The following is a 22,485-nucleotide window of genomic DNA, read 5'->3' as shown; positions in this document are numbered from 1 at the left end:
TGTCCTAATTGGCTTTCATTAATGTGATAATGTACTATGAGCAAATGCAACTTAGAGATGGAAAGGTTTATTTGGCTTACACATACCAATCATAGTTAATCATTGCAGAAATTCTGAGCAAGAACCTGGAGACAAGAATGTAAGCAGAAACCATGAAGGGGTGTATCTTATTGTCTTGCTCTCCAAAGCTTGCTCAGCTCAACTCTGTTCAATCTAGGAACAGAGTTGGCACTGCCCACAATGGGATGAGTTCTCCAGCGTCCATCATGAACCAAGAAAATACCTCTCAGTCTCATCTACAGGTTCATCTGATGAAAGCAGTCCTTCAGTTCACAGAATACCTTAGCTTGTGTCAAGACGACAAAAACAAATTGTTACACTTGGTTCAATTTTGTTTGAAATCACGTGGAAATATATCTGTGAATGCAAATGTCTTCCAAACCCCCTAATGCACCCTAAAGTTCTATAGCTATGCATAGTGAGCAGATTAAATCTATGCTTAAAAATCAAACTCTGTTTTAGCACACCTTGTTTGTAGTAATTTGTCACCCACTCCAGCTACAGAAGACTATGGGCTCAGGACTGAATAAATGGCTCAGAAGTTGGCAGTGCTTGAATGCTCTTGCAGAGGACTAGAGTTCTGTTCCCGACACATGTCAGGTGACTCCAAAGCTCATTTAACTCCAGTCCCATCTATCTAGTGCCTTGCTTTCTGGCCTTCTCTGGCACCTGCACACGTTTATACATAACACTCCCATAGTCACATACATACATAATAAAACTAATAAAAATAGATCCTGTGCCCTATCTCCCTTATAGAATTTTTGTTTTTCTTTATATTAGAGATTTTAGTGAACTCGATGGTTCCTATGATCCCTTTCAGTCTAAGAGTGCTGAGGTCAAGACTTGTGAGATGGTAAATGGCCTTGCTAGGCAAACCTGAGGATCTCAACTTGATTCCCGAAGCCCATGGTCCAAGGAAAGAACAGATTCCTGAACATTGTCCTCTGACCGCCACCACAATCTGGCATGTATGCACCTTCATTTGCACTCACATTCATGAACATGCACACATACAATGATGAGTGATAATCAACCTATGAACTACAGAGATCAAAATCATTAGCCTAATTTGTTATATGTACATCCAATCCAACGAAATTTTAAAATATTTTTTACAACTATAGAAAATAATAAGTGTGGTTTATATATAGCTCATGAGTCTACTCATGACTCTGTAGTCAAAAAAAGATCTTATTTTAATATAGTTAAAATGTAACTAAACTTTCCTGTCTAAATATTATTTGATCCTTTACCAACATACAGGAAAAAGCAATCTCTCAATTAAATTTGAGTACAATTAGCCAATAACTTAATCCCCTTGCTTATATGTGAAGGTCGGAGGACACCTTTCAGGAATCCGTTCTTTCCTTCTACCTGGGATGCAGGTGTCAAACTTAGGTCATTATAGATGGAAAAATTACAGCCTGCGACATAAAAGTAACTGGTTGGAACATATTTATGATAAAATGTTAAGGGAAACTACCTCTATAAAAATAAAAAGAAACAAAGACCTTAGTTTTTTTCCTGCTTCTTTCTCTATTGAAGCACAAGTATTCATTAAAATCTCTCGTACATTTACAGAACGTGTTTGGTAAAATGCGCAACTGATTCCTGTGGCTAGAGTCATTTTCTCCACCTTTTCCTCTGCTTGTGCAGAGGGCTACGTTTTCCTGGGATAACTGATGTCTGACTGTAATCTGCTCTTCCACGTGAATCCCCCTCTACATATGAGAAACAAAGACATAAATCACTGTTCTTACAAAGAAAACTGAAACCCTGTAAGCACTGAAACCCTCTTCAAAAAGTCTCTCATGAGCGATTGCTTATGTCCTCTCTTCCCATCTGATATTTGGTATCACACATATTCCACTTAAAGCAAAAGAACATTTGTTAGTTAATCTAAGAAAAGAAATAGGAACTGAGTGCCTTTCTCTTCAGTGCACAACAGTTAGGAATTGCTAAATCTTATCTTCTATTACCTAATGCTAGATTCATGCTGAGTTTATTGATGCTCTGTTGTTGAAGCTTTCTGAGACAGGGAACGGTTATAAACTACACAGACGACGCTGGTCTTTTAAAACATTTATACGGTGTTTTACTAACCTTTAAGTGAGAAAGCAGAAACCGCTCAAAAATTTTCAAAAGGAAGTTATTTCTTGATAACTGCTATGGTTATATGTTATATCAGTGGTTCTCAACCTGTGGGTTAGTACCCTTTTGGGGTTCCATATCAGATATTTACAGTAAAATTCTTAACAGTGTCACAATTACAGTAATGAGGTAGCCACAAAATAATTTTATGGTTGTAGTCACCGCAACATGAGGAAGTTTATTAGAGGGTTGCAGCAGTAGGAAGGACTACTGCTCTATGGGCATATGTTTGCACACATGCTCCCAAAAGGTGCTTTTGCTTGGGGGAAGCTGTGGAAATGTTAGAAAGTGGGGACAGTAGGACCAAGTAGGTCACTGAGGACATGCTTTCGGGTTGTACTGATTTTGGATGCTTCCTGTCTCACTCTCTGTTTCCAGTTTGTCACAATGATATGAGCAGCCACCTCAGCCTCCTGCTGACATGGACTGAGCTGCTTCTGATGCCATGCTCCTCTTACCCCCATGACAGGATGAAATCTGAAACCATAAAACAAGCACATTCTTCCTTCCTTGATTAAGTTCTTCTGACAGGTATTTTTTTTTTTTACAGTGATGCAAAGATAACTAACAGCAACTTAGGTGAAGGAATACTGGCGTGGCTAAGGAGAAACTGTGAAGCACAGCTTAGCAGGGAATCAGAATCACTCCTAGGACTGCAAAAGCAAAGAGAAGGCATTGTGCTTTAAGAAATCAAGCCTGTCATCAGAAGCCAAGGTAAGACACAGCTGCGAAGTGGGACTGTAGTTGCATGCAGAATGTGGTGTGACCATAGTGTAACACCAAGAGTCACAACACGGCCAGGGGCTCACACAGCTGAGGGGCAGGAAATTTCGATTTTCTTCTGAAACTTCTGCATTCCAATATTTTATCAATACTTTTAATTATACAGACATTACTACAACCCAGAAAGCAAGACAGCCTGGTAGAAATGATTATCTCTTTTCAATAATTATCTGTGGTTTACATTATCTTTTTTTTTCCATTTTTTATTAGGTATTTAGCTCATTTACATTTCCAATGCTATACCAAAAGTCCCCCATACCCACACACCCCCACTCCCCTACCCACCCACTCCCCCTTTTTGGCCCTGGCGTTCCCCTGTACTGGGACATACAAAGTTTGCGTGTCCAATGGGCCTCTCTTTCCAGTGATGGCCGACTGGGCCATCTTTTGATACATATGCAGCTAGAGTCAAGAGCTCCAGGGTACTGGTTAGTTCATAATGTTGTTCCACCTATAGGGTTGCAGATCCCTTTAGCTCCTTGGGTACTTTCTCTAGCTCCTCCATTGGGAGCCCTGTCATCCATCCATTAGCTGACTGTGAGCATCCACTTCTGTGTTTGCTAGGCCCCGGCATAGTCTCACAAGAGACAGCTACGTCTGGGTCCTTTCGATAAAATCTTGCTAGTGTATGCAATGGTGTCAGCGTTTGGATGCTGATTATGGGGTGGATCCCTGGATATGGCAGTCTCTACATGGTCCATCCTTTCATCTCAGCTCCAAACTTTGTGGTTTACATTATCAACACACAGGTCCTGAGCCAAAGCAGGAACAAAAATTTCTTGAGTCCTGTTTTTATAGCATTCTATGAACTAGGCTGTGCAAGAGAAAAATGACCCAACTTTGCTTTTGCAGAGAGTAGGTTTAGTTTGTTAGTTTGTAGCAGTTGCACATATTAATGGACTAGGTCATGAGATCCTCACAGCCTTACCCACGGAGTTTGAACCATGTCCACTGTCCCTCATCCACTCTTTTCCCTCCTCACTTCACTCACTAGGCTTGTCTAGTCTAGAATATACACTTTGAGAGAAGATATCTATTTGTCTTTCTGATTCTTGCTTACTCATTTGATATGATAATCTCATTCCATACAGAGTAAACAAACAAAGATCAGGTCAGACGTCATATCCTTTCTGTCCACCGTCTTCATTTTCTTATATTTCAACAACTATGTATCTACAATGCATATGCATACTTTTGTTTTATGAGTGAATAAATATATTGTATATATACCACATTGTTTTGATCCACCCATCCAACTGATAAATGCCTAAGATGACTTGGCTATTGTTAATGGAGACAGAATGAAAGTGAGTAAGTAGCTCGTTCTTCTCTCTCTCTCTGTCTGTCTGTCTATCTCTGTCTGTCTGTCTGTCTTTGTCTGTCTGTCTGTCTATCTCTCTGTCTGTCTGTCTGTCTGTCTCTCTCTCTCTCTCTCTCTCTCTGTGTGTGATGACTTAGACTCCTCCCCGTGTATACCACAGAGTGGCACAAGACGTTCATGTGGACACATTTATCTTTTGACTTTTGGAGGCAACTCCACACTGATCTCTATTGTGGCTGACTAACTAACATTCCCAGCAACAGCGTATAAGGATTATTTTCCAACATCCTTATCAGCATCTGTTGTTTAGTTACTTGAAAATAATACTTCTGGATTTTGGCCTAAAATGTCTGAAGAAATTTCAATTAAGATTATTTTGAGGAAAACATGGATACTCTGATTCACAATAGACCCACAGTAACGTAATCATATTATATGTAAATAAAATGTCTCACCTCTTTTACTGGTAATAATGCCTCTGGTGGTTTATTGTTTTCATTTGCTATAAGCTTCTCTACCATGACTTCCTTCTTAGATTTCTCCAATATTCCTAAGGAAAGAGAAGGAAACAAATACAAAGGCAATAATTAAAACAAAAGAAAGAAAGAAAGAAAGAAAGAAAGAAAGAAAGAAAGAAAGAAAGAAAGGAAGGAAGGAAGGAAGGAAGGAAGGAAGGAAGGAAGGAAGGAAGGAAGGAAGAAAGAAAGAAAGAAAGAAAGAAAGAAAGAAAGAAAGAAAGAAAGAAAGAAAGAAAGAAAGAAAGAAAGAGAGAGAGAGAGAGAGAAAGAAAGAAAGAGAAGGAAAGAGAGAGAAAGAAAAACAGGGTTGTAGAGACAGCTAAGTCATTAACAACACTTAGTCTCTTTCAGAAGAGCCAGGTTCTGTTCTCAGCACTTACTTCAGGCTCTTCAAAACTACCTCTAACTACAGTTCCAGTGATGTGATGCTCTCTCTAGTCATTGGTCTGCATGCATTCCTGGCACTACACACATGTGATGCACAAACATATATTCTGGCATACACACACACATATGAAACAAATCTCATTTAAAAAGAACCAAGTATTTAAGCCATGATTCACACATTAATTATATAGAAAAGTACATACACAGTAGATATATACATATAAGCATATACATACGTGAATACATAGGGAATATAATCAGTAAGATGTACGTTGGTGGCAGGCATATACAAGATACAGATTCCTTTCAATATACAACTTAATGAAATGTAGATGCTAATTATATCACTACTTGGCACACATGCAAATAAATCTACACAAATAAAGATCCTTTGTCTCAGTGTAGCTGAATAGTAAAGTTCCAGATTCAGTGGCTGTCTCAATCAAATAATCTGGGGGGGGGGGGCTGCAAGATGGTAAAGCAAGTAAAGACCGATGCCTGATGACCAAAGTTTGGTCCCCATGACCTTACATCACAGAGGGAATAAACTCCTGAAACTGTCCCTTATATCCTAGCTCTCCTGTGTCCTGTGGCTCGCACACGCCCATACACACAGAGAAACACACAGAAAGACACAATAAATGTAACACAAATGCAAAAATTAAATATGTTGGAGAGAAAATGAGACACCCAATGTTGATTTGTAGCTCTATCTGCACATAAAAACATGCACATGTGTCTGCACACATGTACATACACAGAAATACACACCTAAACCATCATCATCAACATCATCTTAAAGAACAAAATGCAAAGAAAAAGAATAGTGTATCAGGAGTAAAGGTATGTTCTTAGTGGTTACAATGGTTAATTTAAAAAACACAAACACTGAGAAAATGGAACTATTTTTTACAATGTTCCATTTTATGATGAAGAAACTCACTCCCATGGTGGAAAAGAGAAGAGACCTTCAAAAGGTAGTAAATAAACAAAAGAAGAAATCGTTCCACTTTAACATCATGATTGCATTAATCATAGTTTGACTAAATGAATAATTTAGAACTAAGCTATGTGTGGCTTAGAGTTAGCATAGGATAATAAATTACATACTATAATCCTACATTTCTTTAGCCTTTAAGCGATTTTAACAATTAGATTTTCTGTATTTTCTAAGCAAACTACATTGATAGTTTTTCCAGTAGAGATCTGACCAATAAATTCATTCAATAGATGGGTGTTGTTTACCTCCTTAATGTGGTTCTATGAATTCAATTATGAATATTTTCTATAGAACAGAGTTCCCCAGAAAGAAATATACTTTGTTCTGATGAAAAAGTTGATTTCAACACTTGTGTACCCTGAATGCTAAAGAAAGCCTATTTAAGTAATCACACCTCTTTTCTGTGTGGGGAAGTGCCCCCAGCTGACCAGCAAGATAAAGCCTTGATTTCTAACTTCTGGAGCTATTACAATGTGGTAGATCAGTTAATACATGAGTCCTAGTGGAAGAAAGGTCACCGAGGCCTGTCCTTGAAGTACATATTGGATCTCTTCTAGAGCAGAAGGTACTTTTAACTAATGAGCTATCTCTCCATCCCCAAGTTCTCCTATGTTTAATATCTTGCGATGATATTGTATATTTGTTACAGTTGATAAACCAAAACATTATTATATATGTTTACAGTTTCCCTTAGGATTTAGTCTTTATGCTAAATAGTTCTGTGGACATTATCGAGTCTGTGACTTCATGTCTCTCCTACAAATGTGTCACATTGAATGGTCTCACTAATCTAAAGCACTCCCTCTATAATCTATGCACCATTGCTTCCCTCATTTCCTGTCAAAGCAGATCATTTCAATGTTTATGGTTTTGCCTTTCCACAGCACTATATAGTTGGAATTACACAATATATAATCTATTTAGATTGCCTTTATTTACTTAGCAATAAGTATCCTTGGCTCCTACATATCATTTCGTGGCTTGGTAATCTTTTTATTGATGAATAATATTCCATTGTATTGATATACCACAGATTGTTTATCGACTACCTACTGAAGAAATTCTTAATTGTTTCCAAATTTCTGGCAATTATGAATAAAGCTGTGATAAACATTCGTAGGCAGGCTTTTGTATGGACATAAGTTTTTGATGCTTTTGGATAGATACCTGGAAGTGCAATCCTAGATCATATGTTAAGACTATGTTTAGCTCTGTAAGACAGCGCCAAACTGACTAGCAAAGATGCTGTGTCATTTCACACTCCTAACAGCAATAATAAAGTTAGTTTTGTACATGACACAAAGTGGTATTTTAGTTGTATTAATAGGTATATACTAATATCTTGTTTTAATATGCGTTACCATGGTCATGTACTATTTTGTTGAATCTTTTCATATGCTTATTCAATTACCATCTGTCATCTTTGGTGAGATGTCTGTTCAGCATTTTGATGTATTTTAAAATCAGGCTACTTGTTGTCTTGTTGAATTTTAAAGGTTCTTTGTATATTTGTATATGAATCCATTATCATACATGTATTTTGCAATTCTTATTTTTAGTTTGTGGCTTTTCATCTTCTTTGTGAACATGCCCATTTAATTAACAATTGCACATAAGAAATTTACCTTCCAGCTAGAGTAGTGCAAGTACACTTATATTTGCCATAACCTCATGGTAACAAATGAAGTACAGAACACCTAAATGTTTATCAATGAAAATCTGATTAAATTATATATAACAATGGAAAACAGTTTAGCATGTGTAGCAAATATGAATATGATTAAAATATAGATTTCATCAAGTTGTACATTTATAGCAGCTCTGCACCTTATATATGCCTACATCATTCTAATACTGGCATTGATCTACATTTTACTGAATATATTCCTTATGTATTCTTATATTTATAAGTTTATGTATATGCATCTACTGTGTGTGCAGTTTTCACACACAGCTAATTTTAACCTGCTTTAACCTGTGTATGTGAATTACATTTACAATGGTTGACTCTTTTTCCCCCTTAAGATTTTTCTTTCGTTTGTGTGTGTGTGTGTGTGTGTGTGTGTGTGTGTGTGTGTGTGTTCCAGAGTATGTGTATCACAGGCATGCAAGGCCTGCCAAGGACAGAAGAGGGCAGTGGAGTCCCTGGAACTGGAGCTACAATCTGTTTTGAGCTGCTCGAAATGAGTGCTAGAAACTGTGCTGAGGTCTTCTGGAAGAGAAGTCAGTGCTCTAAACAATTAAGCCACCGCTCTAGTCCCAGTTGGTTCTTTTATAGTCAATGATTATGAATTTGTTTCCATCTCTTTGCTCAGAAAAATGTTTCTGAATTTTCTTATTTGTTAATAAACAGAAACTTTGTGCAGGATGATAAGAATTTGTTATTTTAATATAGGATCATATGTAAATGTAGTTGTTTCAACTACAAGTAGACAAGCAGAAAAAAGGTGCAATTTTATCATGAGTATATATACTTTGGTTTGCTCAAAAACTTTATGGTATGCATATATAGTACTATTCAAAACTAATTTGTCTGAATACTCCTCAGATGCCCATAAAACTAGCTTATTTTAAAAGGTATTTACCCTGGAAGAATAACAGTGTCTTGAAGTACAATCTTTGCATATCTGTTTCTGGAAATAACTATCTGCCATTGTTGAGCTTCAGTTTAAGTCTTAAGAAAAAAGTTCACTACCTTGTATTTAACATTAACTCCAGAATACATTACATTCATTTAATAAACAAAGTGCTCAGGTGGTAGAGACCATATGTTTATCTTCAAGACAAGTATGAAAAATATAATGTTCCTAAGCCTTTGTTCTTTTTGCTGGTGCATAACTCTAGATTGAATAACTTTCCAGTACTTACATTAATCTTTAAAATATAGTACTCCAAATTAAAAGACCTTTAAGAAGCTTAACTTTAAGTGGAAAAGCAAGCAGGGTCATTTTAAGGCAGAATTCATAACACTGGGTAAATGCTAATTTCATGGAAATAACATTGCAACCTTTTTATATCTCTTTGTATTCAACTGATCTATTTCAAAACTTGGCAAAATAAAATTCTATGAGTTCTTTGAACAACTGGGAAATTATTGTACCTACTTAAAATATATTAAAAATTCTGTGCACATTTCATGTCTACTTTTGGCTTACCACTTGAAAACATAGTTATTTGCATGAAATCAACAGTGGCCACTCCAAGCATATGCCTAGATTGCGAACCTCAGAAGAGCACAGAGGGTCACAAGAGTGCCAGCTGCTCACCAGCTTCCCCTACAGTGTTCTCTGTGGTTCACTTTACACTTCTGGCTAGTTTGCACACTGCCGCTTTGCTTTCTTTCACAGGGACTGGAGGTTGGCAGTACTTCCCTGTGACATCCACTTTCACACCCAAATTGGTCTTCATAGGTTCCCATTGTGTGCACTTCAAAGCAACTTGCCTTGTTGGCAGCTCTAAGTGGGAAGTGCAAGTCTTTCTTTTCTTCACTGCCCTTTTCTGGCTCACAAGCAACCTCCCACCAAAAGCTGAATCTGTAGAAGAGACTACATCCAAGAGATAATACCATAACAAAGTATGAAGAGAAGCCCAGGTGGCCACCTTGCAAATTTCCAATGTGGAAGCCTTCGACCTCTCTGCCCAAGAAACAGCTAAAGTCCTAGAGTAATGAGCTTTAGAAGCCCTAGGAGCCTCTTTACCTTAACTACATACGCCTCCCTAATACAATCCCTTAACCATCTAGCTAAGGAACTCTTAGAAGCCATTTGACCCCTCTTAAGACCCCCTAAGAGTACAAACAATCTTTCAGAAGATCTGAAATCTTTGATTCTTCTGAGCAAACCCTAAGTGTTCTTCTTACATCCAATTGAAGCAGCCATTGCGCTTTGTCGTTGCTGGGACTAAAGAGAAACGAGGACCAAGAAGGTTTAGATAAATCTCAGATGCCACCTTTGGAAAAATCGAGGAACTGCCCCGAGAACTACTTAATTCTGAAGGAGCATCAGAAATGCCACCAAACCAAACCCATAAAATACCATCACATAAAAGACGCAGTACAACTGCACTGATGTACAGCCAAACAATGTCCTATCACTGTCTAAATGATGAATCAGAAAACCAGCAAATCTCACCAAACAAAAACAAATAAGAACAAGTACTAATTTTTAATTTGTCATAAAAAATTTCTCTTGTATCTACAAAATCTCTTATTCACATTCAGATTACTAAGAAAACTATCAATTTGGCTAAGTCTGTAATGTAATGGTAAAAATTAAAGTAGAAAGTAAAATGATCGATTTATGTATCTATCTATCTATCCATCCATCTATCTATCTATCCATCTATCTATTTATTTATTTATTTATTTATTTAATGTGATGTCAAACATCTGGATGTTTTTAAAACATCTGGGCAATGGTGAGAAACCTTTGTTTTCTTCAGACTGTTTGGATTGAAAGTCATACAAGGCCACTTTGCAAGGCTCACAAAGTGTGCTGCAATGAACAAGCCACATGACTTGTTCTGTTTTCCCTTTGTCATATCCTAAAAAGAGTTTCTAGCAAAACTTGTACAACTAGGCACCCTTTGTTTTCCATCATCACTCAGCTTAGGGTACCTTTTCTCTCCTGACTTGAGAAGCCAATGCTTGTGATACAAACTGATTAAAACTGGCAAACTCGAAGATACAAGTTTTCCTCCCAACAATTTCTTTCAAGATCATTCTTTACAGCCATTTATATAAAATTGCACAGGATCAAATCAATCTTGGTGTTCTTGCACAAACCATAACCAAGACCAAAACTAAAACCCATGAATTTCAACATCAAAGAATGCATGTATTGCAGGGGCCTGTGGGACAGCTTGGAGGGTGCGGGTGTTTACTGCCAAGCCTGACAACCTGAATTCAATCCCTGGAACCCACGTGGTAGAAAGAGAGAACCAATTCCTGAAAGTTGTTTTCCTACCTCCATATGTGCATACACACACACACACACACACACACACACACACACACACACACACACACACGCGCGCGCTCTAAGCAATGCAATTAGCTTTTTTATTCCAGAAAATACTTTTAATTGGAATTGTATGCAGGAAAAGAGAGAGTGGGATCATAGATATAATGGGATTTTAGATTATTCTTTAATAGCATTTCTAGGTCATCAATATGAAGTAAAAGGGGAGTGAATTAAAGAAATTTTATTACATTAGATTCATTCATTCATTCCACAAAACTGTATTAAATATATTCTGAAAGCCAAGATTATTTTAAGTATTTGAGCATTGTTAAAAATATTTTGGAACATAAAAATATTTTGTAAAATTAAACAATAGATATATCAAAGAGATGTTCTATTACTGAAATATTTCTTATACCCATCAGCCAAAATTTTTTTCTAAATATTGAATTTGATAATTCAAAATATGGTTTTAAAGTATACTGTAGTTAACATAATATTAAAGTTTTTATCAGTTATACAGCATTTGGTGACCAATGTAGCAATGACTGTATTATTTGTGATTACAGATTTCTTTTGGTTTCACATAAAAATTGCAATGTCTGCTCCTGAGTATACAGCATGTGCTAGCCTCAGCAATGTTCAGTCCTAATCTAATACAGTGGAATTGGCCTTCCTTTTTCTTAAAATTAACAGGTAACGTCTTCCCTCCAATTCTTGGTTATTTCAGATACTGTTCTAACCATCTTAGTCATAGTGCACTTAAGGAAGACAAAGCTCTTTCTTATAACTGATACATAGTGTCGAGGGCTTAACTAGGATGAAAACAAGATGATTCTAGCAGAGAGACTTCTACATTCTGAACTACACTCTCTTTATCATCTGAAATGAGCTGTATAAGGTATGTGAGAAAGCATTACCTTGGCAGGACATGATTGATGAGTACCGGTAGGTAATACCAATTCTTTGAGGCCTTAACATATCACGAATAATTTAGAAGTCTTGGCGCTCAAGATTCTCTGAGCCCAAATCAGCTCCATTTAGATAACCAGGTAGTGTTTTCATTATCACCTAATAAAGTTTACATTTCCTGTTTATCTTTTGCTTAAAGCATTTTCTGTCTTATATTCTTGCTAGCATCACAAGTCTGTACTCTACCCCCTCTTTTTCAATGACAAGCTGCAGTTTGGTAAAGGGATGGTTATAGTTGGGTATAATTGGGTTAAACACTACAAGAGAGTCCATATGCTACAAGTTTGACTCTTGGGGGAAAAAGGGCAATGCCATGGATGGGACCAGGCAGCATCATCCTTGTAAGGATCCTTGCCTGAGTCAGCCCCATACACTTTAGACTCTATCCCAAACTATGAGGCAAATAAAACTCCTTCCTTTCGAAATATCCAGGCTCGCATGTTTTGTTACAGCACTAGAAAATGAACAAACACAACGATCTATATTACTTAATAGCAGTGCTACCTAACGTTAACCTGAAAGGTAGGAAGGCATTTAACTCTTCTCAACACAAAACAAATCTCAACCCCACTATCTTTTCTAATTCATAAGCTAAGTAACTGAAGAAATATAAAACTCTACACACAGAGAGGTTAGAGAGTTCTTTTGCTTAGATTGTGGTTTACATTTTGAAAACTTTAGCTAGTTAATTCCTGTTTCCTTCAATTTGTTTTGAAGATGTAGTCATTCCCTCAGCCTGTCATATGTGAAGTAGAACTTTGTATATCTTTAAGAATAAAATGAAAACCCTTACAATTATATATATGACAACAAAAATATACCTTGACCATTGCCTTTGAGTTCTACTGGTATTGTCAGAACCATTTCTTCAACCTACAAGGTAAAACATTCTTCAAAAAGATTTTTTCCAATTAATTTAGAACAAGATATTATAAGATTATAATTAGTATTTGTAATAACTTATATTTATTGATTGGTGATTATATTCTTTAAATATCTTCTGTATGACTTAGTATGCTAAGTCATGTAATTTTTACAACTCCATTTTACATGAAGGAATCTGAAGTATCTGGCCATAAAAATAAAAAGAAAGCCAATGTACACATGTAAGCCTATCTGAGGATGAGAGAGCTAAGCCTCAGGAGATGAGGAACACTGCTGGACATGGTCAGCTAGCTGGTTGGTAGCAGAAGCATGGGGTTACACCACACATTTTGCCTTTCACAGGTCAGGCTGTGGTTCTTTGAGGTCCAGGGGAGGCATGATTTTAGTCCAGGACAATTATCCAAAATACATTTAGGATGTTTTTGGCCATTAGAAATAAGGATTCTCAAAAAAAACTGTATTCCATGCTAAATATTAATCTAAACAACTTTACAACATACTACTTTCAAATAATGGTACAGACGTAAAGTGGGAGGGAGCAGTCTGAGAGGAAGTGTCCATGCACACTTAACTGAAGAGCACAGTACCTGGAGAACTCCTGGGCATCTGAAGCAATGAAAGTGTTTCTGCAAACAGCTCCTGAATGCTGTTTTCCAGCTTCACAAAGGATTCTGTTAGCTGTGATAAAAATCTGAGTTCTTCTAAGGATAGAGAAGGGCGTCTTTCCTTCTGTGAGCATTCAGGGCTGACTGAGAAGAGAAGACAGATACTGTTGGACAATTTAATTATTTTATTGGAAAGTATTAGAACAATCTTTTTGATCTTATACACCATAAACTAAAAAAAAAAAAATGCTTTGTAATTTAGGCAAGCTTGCTCATTAAGAAATGGCTCTGCCAGAGCCTGACAAATACAGAGGCAGAAGCTCACAGCTAACCATTGAACTGATCACAGGGCCCCAGTGGAGGAAGGAATTGAAGGGGTTTGCAACCCCATAGAAAGAACAATATCAACCAACAATAGCTCCCAGGGTCTAAACCACCAACCAAGGAGTACAGACATGGAAGGACCCATGGCTCCAGCCATATATGTAGAAAAGGATGGCCTTATTGGGCATCAATGGGAGAAGAGGCCCTTGGTCTTGTGAAGGCTTGATGTCCCAGTGTAGGGAAATGTGAGGGTGGGAAGGCAGGAGTGGGTGGGTGGATGCGACCACACCCTCATAGAAGCAGAGAGAACCACATGATGATCATCTCTTTAGATGCAGAAAAAGCATTTGACAAAATCCAACACCCATTCATGATAAAAGTCTTGGAAAGATCAGGAATTCAAGGCCCATATCTAAACATAATAAAAGAAATCTACAGCAAACCAGTAGCCAACGTCAAAGTAAATGGTGAGAAGCTGGAAGCAATCCCACTAAAATCAGGGACTAGACAAGGCTGCCCACTTTCTCCCTACCTTTTCAACATAGTACTTGAAGTATTAGCCAGAGCAATTCGACAACAAAAGGATATCAAGGGGATACAAATTGGAAAAGAAGAAGTCAAAATATCACTTTTTGCAGATGATATGATAGTATATATAAGTGACCCTAAAAATTCCACCAGAGAACTCCTAAACCTGATAAACAGCTTCGGTGAAGTAGCTGGATATAAAAATAACTCAAACAAGTCAAAGAATAAACAGGCTGAGAAAGAAATTAGGTAAACAACACCCCTCTCAATAGTCACAAATAATATAAAATACCTTGGCATGACTCTAACTAAGGAAGTGAAAGATCTGTATGATAAGAACTTCAAGTCTCTGGAGAAAGGAATTAAAGAAGATCTCAGAAGATGGAAAGATCTCCCATGCTCATAGATTGGCAGGATCAACATTGTAAAAATGGCTATCTTGCCAAAAGCAATCTACAGATTCAATGCAATCCCCATCAAAATTCTAACTCAATTCTTCAACGAATTAGAAAGAGCAATCTGCAAATTCATCTGGAATAACAAAACCCTAGGATAGCAAAAACTCTTCTCAAGGATAAAAGAACCTCTGGTGGAATCACCATGCCTGACCTAAAGCTTTACTACAGAGCAAAAAAACTGCATGGTACTGGTATAGTGACAGACAAGCATACCAATGGAATAGAATTGAAGACCCAGAAATGAACCCACACACCTATGGTCAGTTAATATTTGACAAAGGAGCTAAAACCATCCAGTGGAAAAAAGACAGCATTTTAAACAAATGGTGCTGGCTCAACTGGCAGTGTGAATGTAGAAGAATATGAATTGATCCAATCTTATCTCCTTGTACAAAGCTCAATACTTAGCAGATCAAAGAACTCCACATAAAAACAGAGACAGTGAAATGTACAGAGCAGAAAGAGGGGAAAAGCCTCGAAGACATTGGCACATAGGAAAAATTGCTAAACAGAACAGCAATGGCTTGTGGTATAAGATCAAGAATTGACAAATGGGACCTCATAAAATTGCAAAGCTTCTGTAAGGCAAAGGACACCACCAACAGATTGGGAAAGGATCTTCACCAATCCTAAATCAGATAGGGGACTAATATCCAGTATATATAAAGAACTCAAGAAGGTGGACTCCAGAAAATCAAATAACCCTATTTAAAAATGGGCTACAGAACTAAACAAAAAATTCTCAACTGAGGAATACCAAATGGCTGAGAAGCACCTGAAAAAATGTTCAACATCCTTAATTATCAGGGAAATGCAAATAAAAACAACCCTGAGATTCCACCTCATACCAGTCAGAATGGCTAAGATCAAAAATTCAGGTGACAGCAGATGCTGGCGAGGATGTGGAGAAAGAAAAACACTCCTCCATTGCTGGTGAGACTGCAAGCTTGTACAACCACTTCGGAAATCCATCTGGACGTTTCTCAGAAAATTGGACATGCTACTACTGGAGGATCCAGCAATACCTCTCCTGGACATATATCCAGAAGATGTTCCAACTGGCAATAAGGACACATGCTCCACTATGTTCATAGCAGCCTTATTTATAATAGCCAGAAACTGGAAAAAAACCCAGTTGTCCCTCAACAGAAGAGTGGATACAGAAAATGTGGTTCATTTACACAATGAAGTACTACTCAGCTATTAAAAACAATAAATTTCTGAAATTCTCAGGAAAATGGATGGATCTGGAGGATATCATCCTGAGTGAGCTAACCCAATCACAAAAGAACTCACATGATATGTACTCACTGATAAGTGGGTATTAGCCCAGAAACTTAGAATACCCAAGATACTATTTACAAAACACATGAAACTCAAGAAGAAGGAAGACCAAAGTGTGGATACTTCGTCCCTCCTTAGAATGGGTAACAAAATACCCATGGAAGGAGTTACAGAGACAAAGTTTGGAGCTGAGATGGAAAGAAGGAATATCCAGAGACTGCCCCACCAGGGAATCCATATGATAATCAGCCACCAAACGCAGACACTATTGCATATGCCAGCAAGATTTTGCTGACAGGACACTGATATAGCTGTATCTTGTGAGGCTATGCCAGTGCCTGGCAAATACAGGAGTGGATGCTCACAGTCATTTATTGGATGGAACAGAGGGCCCTCAATGAAGGAGCTAAAGTACCCAAGGAGCTGAAGGGGTCTGCAATCTTATAGGAGGAACAGCAATACAAACTAACCAGTACTCCCTGAGCTCATGTCTTTAGCTGCATATGTAGCAGAAGATGGCCTAGTTGGCCATCATTGGGAAGAGAGGCCCCTTGGCCTTGCAAAGAGTATATGCCCCAGTACAAGGGAATGCCAGGGTCAGGAAGTTGGAGTGGATGGCTTGGGGAGCAGAGCGAGGGGAGGGTACAAAGGACCTATTAGATAGCATTTGAAATGTGAATGAAGAAAATATCTAATACAAAATTGTTTAAAAAATCCTTTCTAATGCTACGCTAAGCAAGCTTTCTCAATAGTATGATCTGGAATTAAACACAGTTAGAAGCCTTTACTTGGGTTGAATTGGAGTTTGAAGTATTACAAATGATCAAATAATACCAAAGAAGCACCCTAATAGTTGAAATACTATAAATTAATTGCCACTTGTCTAAAATCATGTAGGGGCCTGTGGATTCTCTGTGGTGAGGATTTACTCTCAGGGTCTGAAGTTACAAGGACCTTGTATTGTACAAACAATAGTAAAGACAAGGCCATTTTAATTCAATGACTCTTTATAACTTATTAAAGAAGGCCATATCATACATATGACCTAAATCTAATCATTTTTGTCCCAAAGAAACAAAGATTACTGGGGAGGCTCACTAATTAGTAGTCCTTATTTCCTATCATTCTTAGCCCAGAATTCTCCCAAGGGGCTTTGTGAGGGCTCTTAATTTATGAGGAAAATAATTCTGTGATAAATTCATTTGGTGAAAGGCCAATTAAAACAAAATTAAAAACAAAGGATGAAAGTGTATTTCTCCATACTTACTTATTTTTTTCCCCACTGTCTCCCAGGACTGATGTTCTAATCACCACACTTTATGTCAGGAATTCTATTACTGTGCCTCCTAGACTCTTCCACACTCACCAGCCCAGGACAAGATGTCTTCAAGCAGAAATTCATCTTGTACTGTTCATTATGATTCTCTTTCTCATTTTACAAATTACCTGTTCAGAAAACTTCATCTGCATAGAACAAGGTGCCATCCTTTCCAGACTAAGCCAATTTAACATTCATTTATTCATTTATTAAATTACTGGTTTATTTCATTAGTTATTTACATCATAATGAAACTGTTTTGCTTTCACGGAAGCTTACACATATATGATAATACACAAGGAACCACATTGCTGATTGAATTACAACTATTAATTCAATCAACTAATTCTATTAACAATTGGATTGCTCACCATTGCTGATTGAATTAATAATCATTGCTTGTTTAAATGAAGAACTCAGACATATATGTACAAGAAACATTGATTCTAATGAAAATATTAATATTATAAGGGAAAAATTAAAATATTAATGTAGAGCAAGACTTTATCATCGATGAGCAGTGATTGCAAGTGATAATAAAGGGTTAGGTGGCCATAATTCCTGTTTGAATGTAATAATTCATATCTTATAATACGATAAGAAATCCTATACTTTATTTTTAATCTCATTATTTACTTCTATAATAAACTGCAATTTTTAAAACTGAATGATTTTCAAACTTTTGTGGCCAAGAAACACCAGCCAATTTGCCAACAGATCTATTCACTTTTGAGATTTTCAGGAAAATAGCCCCTAGGCACCTTGTGTGATGATGAGTAGGTCTGTGTGCAGTGTGGCTTTTTCCTCTCTTGGGAGACCTTTAATTCTGAGTGTGTGTGTGGCTCATTTTGATAGTATTCTTTCAGAACACTTGTAAACTGTCATTCTTAATGTCATCATGATACTTTTATTAAAGAGTCATTTTTGAAAATTAATGAATGTATTCTAAACTTATCTTGTGGAAATAATCCACAAAATCAGTTTGAGGGCTAAAGTAGGGCCATATATGGCTATGAAAAGAAAGAACAGTCCAGGATCCTACTAACCATATACAAAAAAACAGAGGAGAACACTCAGAATTGCAAATAACTATTAGTATAATCCTAATAATGATTTTTAAAATAATAATAAAAGAATTGTCATTTGCTGGGTTAGGTGTGACAGGCCTATGAATCACTACACTCTGGAGATGTTGGGACAGGATTGTAAATACAAGTTCAGGGTCAACATGGTCAATATTACAAGGCCCTATCTCAAAACAATTAGGTTTTCTAGAATCCGTTGTGTTGGACAATTATTCTCTAGCTATCAGTATACGTAGATTATGATTTTATGAAGTCAACTGAAAAGAACATGTACAAAAGCACAAATAACTTTTCATGAAATTCCACTTTAACCATGCTCAAGATTTTAAATTAATTTTTAGGTTACTATACAAAGTAATGAGTTTCATTATGGCATCTCATTTGTTCCCATCCTCCACTATGGCCAATTTCTGGGAGCAGTGGAGAAGGAGGCTGAATAACAACAGAGAGTATACACACACACACACACACACACACACACACACACACACACACACACCTATGAAACCATTCTTCTTTTTTTTATGCTAACTTAAAACCTCATGTTAAAATGATGTCTTTATTATATCTGGAAAAAATGTGATGCTGATGGAGAAAATTTTGAAAGGAACATTTCATGCAATTGCCATGAACACAGAAAAACTTGTTAGAGGATGAACAGCAGAGGGCTATTTTGTATGAGTGTGTGTGTGGGCATACATATGTGTGTATGAATATTGAAGTATTTGTAGAAGTGTGTGTGTCTGTGTGTCTGTGTGTGTGCACATGTTTATGTGTGTGTATGAAAGTAGAGGTTGGAATAAAATCAGCCTGAGGAATGCTGAGCTCTTGAACAAAAAGAAGCAAACTCACCCAAGAGGAGTAGAAGGCAGGAAATAGTCAAAATCAGGGCAGAAATCATTCAAATAGAAACAGAGAAAACAATACAAAGAATCAGCAAAACCAAAAGCTGTTTCTTTGAGAGAATCAACAACATGGATTAAAACCCTAGCCAAAGTAACTAAAGGACCAAGAGTCAGTATCCAAATTAATAAATTCAGAAATGAAAAAGGAGATATAACAACAGAAACGGAGGAAATTCAAAAAATCATTAGATCCTTCTATAAAAGGCTATACTAAACAAAACTGGAAAATCTAGATAAAATAGGTGGTTTTCTAGATAGATGCCACATATCAAAGTTAAATAAATAGCAAGGAAACTATCTAAACAGGCCTATAATGCACAAGGAAATAGAAGAATTCATTAAAAACCTCCCAACAGCCAGGAAGCAGGAGTGGGTAGGTAGGTGAACAGGGGGAGGGAGGGGGGATAGGGCATTTTCAGAGGGGAAACAAGGAAAGGGGATAATATTTGAATTGTAAATAAAGAAAATACCTAATAAAAATTGGAAAAACAAAAACAGAAACAAACAAATCTCCAACCAAAGAAACCCCAGGGCCAAAAGAATTTAGTGCAGAATTCTAGCAGACCTTCAAAGAAGACCTAATACAAATTTAACTCAAACTACTACAAAAGAAGAAGAAGAAGAAGTAGAAGAAGGAGGAGGAGGAGGAGGAGGAGGAGGAGGAGGAGGAGGAGGAGGAGAAGGAGAAGGAGAAGGAGAAGGAGAAGGAGAAGGAGAAGGAGAAGGAGGAGAAGGAGAAGGAGAAGAAGAAGAAAGAACACTACCTAACTCGTTCTGTGAAGCCACAATTATTCGGATACCTAAACCAAACAAGTACTGAACAAAAAAAAAGAGAACTTCAAAGCAATAATCTCACTTATGCATAATATCGATGTAAAAGTACTGAATAAAACTCTTGCAAACCGAATCCAAGAACACATCAAAACCATCATTCACCATGATCAAGTAGGCTTCATCCCAGGGGTTCAAGGTTAGTTTATATACAAAAATCCATTAACATAATCCACTATATAAACAAACTCAAAGGAAAAAAAGTACATGATCATTTCCTTAGATGCAAAAAACAAAACAAAACAAAACACAAAATACAACACCCCTTCATGATAAAAGAATTGGAGAGATAAGGAATTCAAGGCCCATACCTAAACATTATAAAAGCAATTTACTGCAAACCAATAACCAATATCAAATTCAATGGAGACATACTTGAAGCAATCCCACTGAAATCAGGGACAAGACAAGAATCTCTACTCTCCCCATATCTATTCAATATAGTACTCAAAGTGTTAGCTAGAACAATAAGACAACAAAAAGAGATCAAGGGGATACAAATTGGTAAAGAAGAAAAGGTATCACTATTTGCAGATGATATGATAGTATACATAAGCAACCCCAAAAATTCTAAGAGAGACCTTCTCCCGCTGATAAACAACTTCAGCAAAATGGTCAGATATATATTTAACTCAAAAAATCGGGAGCCTACCTTAATACAAAGGATAAACAGGCTGAGAAAGAAATTAGGGAAACAATACCCTTCACAATAGCCACAAATAGTTAAAAAATACCCTGGCATGACTCTAACTAAGAAAGTGAGAGATCTGTATGATAAGAACTTCAAATCTCTGAAGAAAGAAATCGAAGAAGATCTCAGAAGATGGAAAGAACTCCTATGTTCATGGATTGGCAGAATTAATATAGTCAAAATGGCTATCTTGCCTAAAGCAATCTACAGATTAAATGCAATCCCCATCAAAATTCCAGCTCAATTCTTCACTGAATAAGAAAGGGCAATTTGCAAATTCATCTGGAATAACAAAAAATCTAGGGTAGCAAAAACTATTCACAACAATAAAAGAGCCTCTGGTGGAATCACCATGCCTGACTTCAAGCTGTCCTACAGAACAATTGTGATTGAAAACTGCATGGTACTGGAACAGCAACAGACAGGTAGATCAATGGAATAGAATTGAAGACTCAGAAATGAATCCACACATCTATGGTCACTTGATCTTTGACAAAGGAGCTAAAACCATCCAGTGGAAAAAAGACAGCATTTTCAACAAATGGTGCTGGCACAACTGGCAGTAAGCATGTAAAAAAATGGGAATTGATCCATTCTTATCTCCTTGGACAAAGCTCAATTCTAAGTGGATCAAGGAACTTCACATAATACAAGAGACACTGAAATTTATAGAGGAGAAAGTGGGGAAAAGCCTCGAAGATATTGGCACAGGGGAAAAACTGCTGAACAGAACAGCAATGGCTTGTGGTGTAAGATCAAGAAATGACAAATGGGACCTCATAAAATTGCAAAGCTTCTGTAAGGCAAAGGACACTGCCAATAAGACAAAAAGGCCACCAACAGATTGTGAAAGGATCTTTACCAATCCTAAATCAGATAGGGGACTAATATCCAATATATATAAGAACTCAAGAAGATGGACTCCAGAAAATCAAAACCCTATTAAAAAATGGACTACAGAGCTAAACAAAAAATTCTCAACTGAGAAATACCGAATGGCTGAGAAGCACCTGAAAAAAATGTTCAACATCCTTAATCATCAGGGAAATGCAAATAAAAACAACTCTGAGATTCCACCTCACACAAGTCAGAATGGCTAAGATCAAAAATTCAGATGATGGTAGATGCTGACGAGGATGATGAATTTATGAACAATGAATTTATGAAATTCTTAGGCAAATGGATGGATCTGGAGGATATCATCCTGAGTGAGGTAACCCAATCACAAAAAAAGTACACATGATATGCACTCACTGATAAATGGATATTAGCCCAGAAACTTTGACTACTCAAGATACAATTTATAAAACACATGAAACTCAAGAAGGACGGCCAAAGTATGGATACTTCATTCCTTCTTAGAATAGGAAACCAAATACCCATGGAGAGAGTTACAGAGACAAAGTTCTGAGCTA

The 22,485-nt window shown here is 37.0% G+C and overlaps 1 protein-coding gene across 3 annotated transcripts in view; it reads right to left on the bottom strand.

The window, feature by feature from the left end:
- Nucleotides 1-22,485, bottom strand: part of 2210408I21Rik (RIKEN cDNA 2210408I21 gene) — a 478,255-nt gene that overhangs the window by 354,795 nt on the left and 100,975 nt on the right. For 2 of the 3 annotated variants that reach the window (XM_006517397.4, NM_001145676.1), the window contains exons 5-6: nucleotides 13,629-13,790; nucleotides 4,774-4,868 (exon numbers count right to left, since the gene is read on the bottom strand). In XM_006517397.4, coding sequence (XP_006517460.1) covers nucleotides 4,774-4,868; nucleotides 13,629-13,790 — 257 coding nt within the window. The remainder of the gene's footprint in view (nucleotides 1-4,773; nucleotides 4,869-13,628; nucleotides 13,791-22,485) is intronic. The other variant, XM_017315609.1, reaches the window with a different exon arrangement.

The sequence above is a fragment of the Mus musculus genome, chromosome 13, assembly GCF_000001635.26.
Source record: "Mus musculus strain C57BL/6J chromosome 13, GRCm38.p6 C57BL/6J".
NCBI lineage: Eukaryota > Metazoa > Chordata > Mammalia > Rodentia > Muridae > Mus > Mus musculus.
This window is presented reverse-complemented; position numbering and strand designations above follow the sequence as displayed.